The sequence below is a fragment of the Neltuma alba genome, unplaced genomic scaffold (genome assembly GCF_004799145.2).
Source record: "Neltuma alba isolate B1F8T4 unplaced genomic scaffold, ASM479914v2 tig00012081_pilon, whole genome shotgun sequence".
In the NCBI taxonomy this organism is placed as follows: Eukaryota; Viridiplantae; Streptophyta; class Magnoliopsida; order Fabales; family Fabaceae; genus Neltuma; species Neltuma alba.
In genome coordinates this window covers 695,582-704,009 of record NW_021636640.1, presented here as the reverse complement: position 1 = coordinate 704,009, position 8,428 = coordinate 695,582, and the positions used below count along the sequence as shown (strand labels likewise).

Genomic DNA, 8,428 nt, shown 5'->3' with positions numbered 1-8,428 from the left:
AGTTGATGATTTTTGTGCCGATATTATTGTTTTAAGAAATTATTAAAGTGATATTTTATGTAAATTTTAAAAAATAAAAACACATTTTTACCGTCTAAAAGATTAACTGCCAAAAGCTTTTCATGGTGCACTTAAAAAACTAGCTGCCTCGTTCTCGTGCTAACTTGCATGCGCTAGACAAATAATGGTTGCTGATAAGCGTTGTTTTCAAAAATTTATAACCAGTCATATAAATGATGGCTATTGCCTATAAGCTCTTTTATGGGTCCTTTAGTTTATTTTTCTTACAAAAAAGGGTGAAATATTAGTAGGAAGTAGGTAGGTTCAAAAGAGGAAAAAAACATTTATTGGATAATAATAAAAAACAAATAAATACTAAGGGGTTAAAATTTTTAATGCAATTAATTATGAGTTCACATGCATTGAAAACCACTTCTTGGAAAATCCAAACATGGTAGAGTATTAAATAAATACAAGAATAGAAGGTAAATATAAATATATTTGTTTAAAACCAACATAAAATGGGAAAATCAGTAATGCGAACATGGCATCCAAATGGCGGAATGTCCGATTCATCCATTTATCTATTGCTCATTTTGCTTCGCTTGAAAATTTTTATTCTTGTAATAGTGTTTTTATTCTTTAAAATAAGATTTCAAAGATCAAAACCAGCTAGTTTTAAATTTTACTTTGAGACTGAAATTAAAATGAAATCAAATTTTAAAGACTAAAAATGACATTAACCTAAATTAAAAATCAAAATAGTGTTGATTAATAATTTTTTTATTGGTAAAAAGACCACATTTTTTCACTCTCAAAAGAAAGGCATTAACTCAAATTTAAAACCCATTACCAAAATCGGAAAATGTACAAAGCCAGACAATTTCTATCTGTCTAAACATGCAAGCCTCGTGTCATTCATGCAGACAAGAAACGGTCGAGTTATTTACTTATATTCATCTTCTGCTTCTTCCTCCTTTCACCCTCCATTCTCAGTTTCTTGGGAAAAAAAAATCAAACCAGAATTTCCAGACCCTATTCACTTCAGAAAAAATGACTAGGATCAGATCGAGATCCCTGGCCAGAGCTGCACATCAGGAGGCTGATTTCATCAGCCAACTCCCTGATGAAGCTTTGTCCTTCATTATTTCTAAGCTTCCGATAGACGAAGCTATCAGGACAAGCGTGCTTTCAAAAAGATGGAGGAGATTATGGCGTTTCACTCCCCATCTTGAGATTGACGGGAAGCGAATGATAATGCCTTTAGCTCAAAGAGAAAACCCATTAGAAGCACAGGATCCTTATTCACAACTTAGTAGGGCCTTGAATCGAGGTCTCACGCGCTATGGTCTGAGGATTTCTGTCATTTTGATTCGTCACTCTGGTGATTTACCGAGCTGTCGATTCATCCATTTCCCATATAGTATTGCTCGAGAGGAAGTGGTGTGCTGGGTTAAACTGGCAAAGTTTAAAAAAGTGAAAAATTTAAGCCTAGAATGTGAGTTTTTTGACATGGGAACAATCGAAAATGTTCTTGACATTTATGAAGCTGTTGAGAGGAGATCAAAACCTGATTTCCCTCCGGGGATTTTCTCAGGTTTGTTTTCGCTCCAGTTGATTCACTATACACTGAGTAGTCCAGAACCATTTGTGGGATGTGAAAATCTCAAAACCTTGATTCTGAAGAATATTTACATAGACGATGAAACCCTAGAAGGAATTCTGGAGAACTGTCAGGGGTTGGAGAATTTTAGTCTCCTTGAGTCTTATGGGTTTGGAAAACTTCAAATCCATAATCCCAATTTGAAGGTCTTGCAACTGAGTGTATTAGAACTTGATGAAATAGTTGTTTTTGCTGAGAGGCTTGAGGTTTTACTATTTGATTCTCTAGCTTATCCTGGGAGTTTGAAAATTTATTCTCCAAGCCTAAGGGTTATCCATTCTTACAGCAACTCGATGCTTGGACAAATGTTTGCATTGTCTGCAGGGAAACAAGTTCTCAAAGCTTCCGAACTTCTTGGTAATTATCGTCATTTTTGGGTAAGTTTTCTTTGAATTATTAGTGTTGTGATGTCCCTATTTTAAGTATACTGTTGGTGGCGCTAATTAACAGTGTCTTCATTTTCACTTTGTAGGATTCTAGGAGCAATTTTTTCCTGAGTTTGTCAAAGTTCTCCATTGACATGGATTTAAATGATGTACAAGATTGTCGTTTGATTTCAACCTTCATGAAATTATGCACCCGTCTTGAAACTCTTGAAATTACGTTACCGGTATGTGACATTAATTAACTTCACTAGCTAGCTCGCTCTCAATTTCTGTTGTGTTGAACTATGATTATTGCACATGTAAGGTTATGAATTTACCCTATCTAGCTAGTCTGTTTTCCAATATATATGCCACTTAATATTGCATATTCATTGAATGTAAATTTCCATTATATATAGTCCACACTTGGTCGCTTTTACTACACATGAGGGTCCTCTAATGTCTCTCTGAAAGCACTATTTTATATACATCATTTGAATTGGGTCAATTAACCAGAGAAAGTTATGCCCTGAGAAAAGACTCAATCCAACAACTGTAATGTTGTTAGAATTATCCAGGCATGGGTTCGATTCCTGAATTTTAAGGAAGGTATGTATTGTGGGGAGGAAGAAAGAGACTTTCAGGAATCAGGGTAGTCATTTACTATTTGCAAGGCCAAACAAGCTAGGGACCAGTCAGATTTGACATATAGAATTTGCCAAAGCCTTAATGCCTCAATGGCACCAAAAGCAGCTCAAGAATGGGAGAGGTTATGGTGAGTGCAAATTCTGGGAAGGTCATGGAGTACTATGTATAAGTTTTCTTTCCTGTGGAAAAAGTAGGCGTGTGTGTGTGTGTGTAAAATTCAAAATAAAAAAGAAAGAGTTCAAACTAGCGCTTTCAAATAGAAATAGTTATGCCCTCGCCGATAGACACGCACCTTGCTAATTACAATTTTTTCTGTTTTACAGGTTCACAATGATATGGCCAATAGAGGTATTTACTGGGATCTTCGAGTTGCTTGTAATTGTGTCCATGACCAGTTGAAGTTTGTGTATCTCAGGGGTTTCAAAGGAAATAATCAAGAATTTGAATTCTTAAAGCACATAATAACAAAGGGTAGGAAATTGGTGAGAATTACAATTATATGCAGGCAACCAATAGAAGAAGAAAGACTGCTGACTCTTAGCAATGCTTCCCCAAAACTTTCAATCGTTTTGAAGCTCAAAATACACAGTGCTGAACTTGAGCTCCATGAGATCCAAAACAGGGCGCTAATAAGTTATAATTAATTCTTAAGTGATAATATGTGTTCAGTACAATGAGTATGATTATAATTTCTGACTTTGTAATGCTCCATTTAGTAGGTGGATAATAAAAATGTCCTTGGTTATGGGTAACCAAGTGTCTAATCTGTTAGCCTTTGAACACTTGTGAATTTGTGAGTGGAAATTATGTCATACATGCAAGGATGCCTTTACAGTAACTTCATTTGTTACTTACCTTTGATATTTTAAAATCATAAAAGGAAAAACAGTATTTTCTTGATGAGACGACCATAACCTTGTTAGTAGTGTTCTTATAATGTTATTGGATTTTCTGTTGACAAATTTTACGCCTTCGTCAGTACCAAATATGTCAGCAAAAGTAATGTCGCCTTTTTAGTGGGGAATAATGACATTTCGACCTCTTACTAAGGAATATTAATACTTTAGTTCCTTGAACTCATGATTCTCTTTTTGGTATGATGTGTTAATAATTTCCTTTTTCTTGAGCAGGGATAGATTAAATGGTTAGCAGTTCCCTTACAAAACTTCGTCTCAAGCCTACTACGTAGTATTATTCAACATGGATTATCCCAAGGTTTAATTTCATCCTGGGCGTCATGTTGCACATTCAAAATTCATTAATCATTATCTTAAAAAAAAAAAAATTTCACAAGGAACCTATCTATCATTTTCATTCAATGACAGCTAACTAAGTAAAGGTGTGTTCAGATCCAAAAAAAAGAAAAGGTCAAAGATTGCAAGGCCACTCCAACTAATTTATTTATTATTTGAAAAAATTATAAGAAACGGGGAAGATTGGTAAGTGAAAGCGAATGGGGTTGTTAGGAGATATATGTCACGCCATATCCTTTTTATAACTAGTTCTTTTTTTTTTTTAAACATTTAATACTACTTGTGACCTTTAATATAAGAGCTAATGGATTAATTTGAGTATATTAAGGAAGTTTGTCAAGTTAGTTATTTGTAATAATTTAGTGTTGTCTTTCCTAGAATATCCTTACTAATCATATGTATTAATTAAAACTACTATTTAATAAAACCTTTAACATGTGACTATTATAAGAACTAATTAAAAAAAAGAACAAATACGAGATACAAAATGAATTAGAATTTTATATTTATAATCAAATTGAATGTCAAATTAGTTTTTACATTAAGAACCAGAAGTAATACAAAGCAATCAAAATAGATGGGTAGACCTTGGAGCATTTAGCCATTTTAGGAGTATTTGTGCAATGTATAGGAGGAATATCAACCATGGTAAAGTTCATGTTTTTATATTCATATACATACATACATACATATATATATATATATATAAATAAAAGTTGAGCCACAGTTTACCCGTATTGTGAGGGAAGGGGGCATGTTAATTGTTGCCGCCCTTGCGTGTCTTACGATAGTTTGTGAATTTCTTAACCGATTAATGAAATAAACTAGCCCAATTATTGTTGATCACAACGTAGATGATATCCATACGTAGACTCTGAGAAAGGATTGGATATTAATATAAACTTGAGTCCTTTTCGATTCCTTTCATGAGATGTTATCCCAAAGATTCGACAAAAGCAAAACTCCAAAATACATATAGTCGCACGTTTTTTCTTAGCAAAACAGATGACTTTCTCATATACAAACACATTTGAGTGATGTCAATTGACTAGGACTTTTGACATATAAATTATCAAAATTCGGAAGGGCATTTCGCTGCTCGAATATATAAAATAACATTTCAAGATTGTTCTCTTCAAACCTCAAATCACCAAGATCGATCTCTCAACACGTGAAGCACAGAGAGTTAGACATGTTTGAAGCTTCAGTATCAGCATTATTATTATTGGTGGCCACTGCAGCAGTAATAACAGTGATAAGATGGGGATGGAAGATGGTGGAGAGGGTGTGGCTGAACCCTAAGAGGCTGGAAAGGGAACTCAGAAAACAAAACCTTAAAGCCAATCCTTATAGATTATGGTTTGGAGATTTGAAGGAAATGGTTCAGATGCAAGAAAAAGTTACATCCATATCCATGTCTTCTCATTCCCACGATCTACCTCCCTATGTCGTCCCTTTTGTCCACCACTTGGTCAACAAATATGGTCTGATAATCTCTCTCTCTCTCTCTCTCTCTCTATATATATATATATATATATCATTTTTCTTGTTTATATTTATTTGAGCTTGCTTCAAGAATTAGCTAGTAACAGTTAAAGTGCAGGTAAGAATTCATTTATGTGGTTTGGAACGACACCAAGGGTGATTCTGATGGACCCAGAGCAAGTGAAGGAGGCGTTTAACAGGAACTATGACTTCCCCAGGCCTGAAGCAATTCTTATTGTTAAGTATATGGCCACTGGTGTTGCAAACTATGAAGACGAAAAGTGGGCTAAACATAGAAAGATCATCAATCCTGCATTCCATTCTGAACAATTGAAGGTTCCTTACTAAATTCTCTTCTTGATTGAAATGAATGACTATCTCTCTGTTAATTGTGGTTTAATTAAAGTTGTGCATGCAGATTATAGAAAAATTAAGTATTGTATGTTGAGAGTGTCTCATTTTGATACTCATTTTGCCGCAGGCTCTGATGCCAAGCTTTTCCCAAAGCTGCAATGAGATGATAAGGAAATGGGAAGATATGTTGTCTTCTTCTTCAGATGGAACATGTGAAATGGATGTACGGCCCTGGCTTAAGAATTTCACAGAGGATGCTATTTCTCGTACAGCTTTTGGAAGCAACTATGAAGAAGGCAGAAAAATTTTCCAACTTCTCTCGGAGCTAGGCGATCTTATAATGAAGAATGTAATCAGATATCACAACTCACTGTGGAGGTAAGATCAGTACTCTATCTAACTCTATCTACTTGGAAGAATATTTTATGTTGAACCTGATAACCACTCGCTGAGCCACTCACTTTCCTTCGTATTATGCAAGGACTAACCAATGAACACTGATATGAACACAGAATGATACGATAAAAATAGATTTTTTTTTTTTTTGGTTGAAGTAAACATAAAAAGCGATAGCCAACTTTCGAGCAGACCTTTTTAAGCTTCATGGTGCTGATGATATGAATCTGCAGTGTAGTATACGCTAAGGAGAAAAGGAGGATGAAGGAAATTAATAGAATGTTGGAAGCTTCTCTGATGCGTATAATTGAGAAGAAGGAGAAAGCTATGAAGTTAGCTGAAGCCGCCAATAAGAGTGACTTACTTGGCATAATTCTAGAATCCAATCACAAGGATATTAAAGAACGAGGGAACAAGAACAACAACGTTGGGTTGAGTATGAAAGATGTGATCGAGGAATGCAAGTTGTTCTATTTTGCAGGCCAAGAAACCTCTTCGTCCATGCTTGCTTGGACGATGATGCTGTTGGCTAAGTACCCTGATTGGCAAGTACGTGCAAGGGAAGAAGTCCTACGAGTCTTTGGCAACCAAACTCCAGATCATGATGGGTTAAGTCGCCTCAAGATTGTAAGAATATCTCCTCTGCTCCGGTCATTAATATTGAAACTAGTTGGGAGACCAGATTTTATCGTAAATATAAAATTTTAATCCACTTTATTTCTTATATTTATCATTTTTGTCCAAATAAATTTACCTACTGATGTATAATTTAATGTTGTACACAGAAGTGCTTTAGGGAGATTATATTATATTTGTTATAATTAACTGATTTATTTGATTTTTTTTAATCTATTTAAATTAATTAAATAGTTTTTATATTAAGAAATGACGCGTTTTGAATAATGTACTTTGCTACTACAGTTGACCATGATCTTGTACGAGGTTTTGAGGTTATACCCGCCGGCAGGATGGTTGACACGGTGTCCTAAAAGGGACATGAAACTTGGGAATTTGTTAGTACCAGCTGGGGTGCAAGTTCTGCTACCAATTCTTATGCTTCACCATGACAAAGGAATTTGGGGTGATGACGCTGGTGAGTTCAAACCAGAGAGATTTTCCGAAGGAATTTCAAAGGCAGGGAAAGGTGCTTCCTCCGCTGCATTTTTCCCGTTTGGATGGGGTCCTCGGATTTGCATTGGATTAAACTTTGCCTTATTAGAGGCTAAGATGGTCTTATCACTCATACTCCAGCGCTTCTGCTTTGAGCTCTCCCCAACATATTCTCATGCCCCTCACTACAATCTCACCATTCAGCCACGACATGGGGTTCATATTATTCTGCATAAACTATAGGATTTTATATTTCATATTGTGGTGCGTAGTTTATTAGGAAAGTTTTATTAGTTACATATAAATGAACGACGGAAGTGTCATCTATGTACATTGTTATATATGTCAACAGAAATTTAAGATATACCACTGTGTTTTTATATATTATCCTCCACAAATTAACCTAAAAAGTCTTACTTATTATAATACTATCTTCGATGCTAATTATAAAGCTTTATTTATAATATTACTTTATCATTCACGACCTTTTAAACGCGTTCATGTTTACGTCGTAATGTTTCTTTACGATGGTCGGTACGTAAATTGTCATTACTAGCCGACATTTTAAGCTCTTTTTCTTTTGAAGAAAAATGAATAATGGGGAATTGACCAAAGGCATGATTATTTATTTATATTTAATAAAACATTTTCTCATTTTGAGATGTGCTTGGAGTGACGTTGCTCACCTCAAAATCCACACTTCCCCCTCGTGAAATGGTTTTTTTTTTATATTTAAATTTTTGGAAAGGAGTTGAGCTCACCCACGATCCAAGGGCAGGGCGAAATCTCTCTTCATCCTAGGTCATACCAATGTTGGGCTGGGCGAGCCGTCCCCTCGTGAAATGGTTCTGCATTGGTTAGAGCCTGTTTGGTTAAGTGGTAGGATTTCAAATAAATCTGTTTAAATACAAATAAGTGATTATGAAGTATGTTTGTCTTGTTTGGATAATTTTTATAAAATCCTGATAAATCGTGATTTTATCCTTTGACCACACTTTTAGGATAAACGATAAGAAGTAGCTTATGTGTTTGGAAAATCCCGATCAATTTTCAGCAACTAAATTTTTTCCAGTCTATCCTCCCATACTCTTCCAAAAATCTCTCCTCAAATATTAACTTTATGTTCTTTTTAGTAATTATACGTCCATAAGCGA

The 8,428-nt window shown here is 34.9% G+C and overlaps 2 protein-coding genes across 2 annotated transcripts; both read left to right on the top strand.

The window, feature by feature from the left end:
• The first annotated feature begins 1,053 nt into the window (after window positions 1–1,053).
• LOC114722020 (F-box protein At1g80960-like) lies at window positions 1,054–3,812 on the top strand. The gene is made up of 4 exons (XM_028907928.1): window positions 1,054–2,040; window positions 2,136–2,273; window positions 3,000–3,158; window positions 3,807–3,812. The coding sequence occupies exons 1-4, from the start codon at window positions 1,054–1,056 to the stop codon at window positions 3,810–3,812; spliced, it is 1,290 nt and encodes a 429-aa protein (XP_028763761.1).
• A 1,277-nt stretch (window positions 3,813–5,089) lies between these two features.
• Window positions 5,090–7,656, top strand: LOC114722085 (11-oxo-beta-amyrin 30-oxidase-like). Its single transcript, XM_028908015.1, has 5 exons — window positions 5,090–5,413; window positions 5,533–5,750; window positions 5,896–6,146; window positions 6,398–6,791; window positions 7,086–7,656. The coding sequence occupies exons 1-5, from the start codon at window positions 5,122–5,124 to the stop codon at window positions 7,515–7,517; spliced, it is 1,587 nt and encodes a 528-aa protein (XP_028763848.1). The 5' UTR covers window positions 5,090–5,121; the 3' UTR covers window positions 7,518–7,656.
• The last annotated feature ends 772 nt before the right edge of the window (window positions 7,657–8,428 follow it).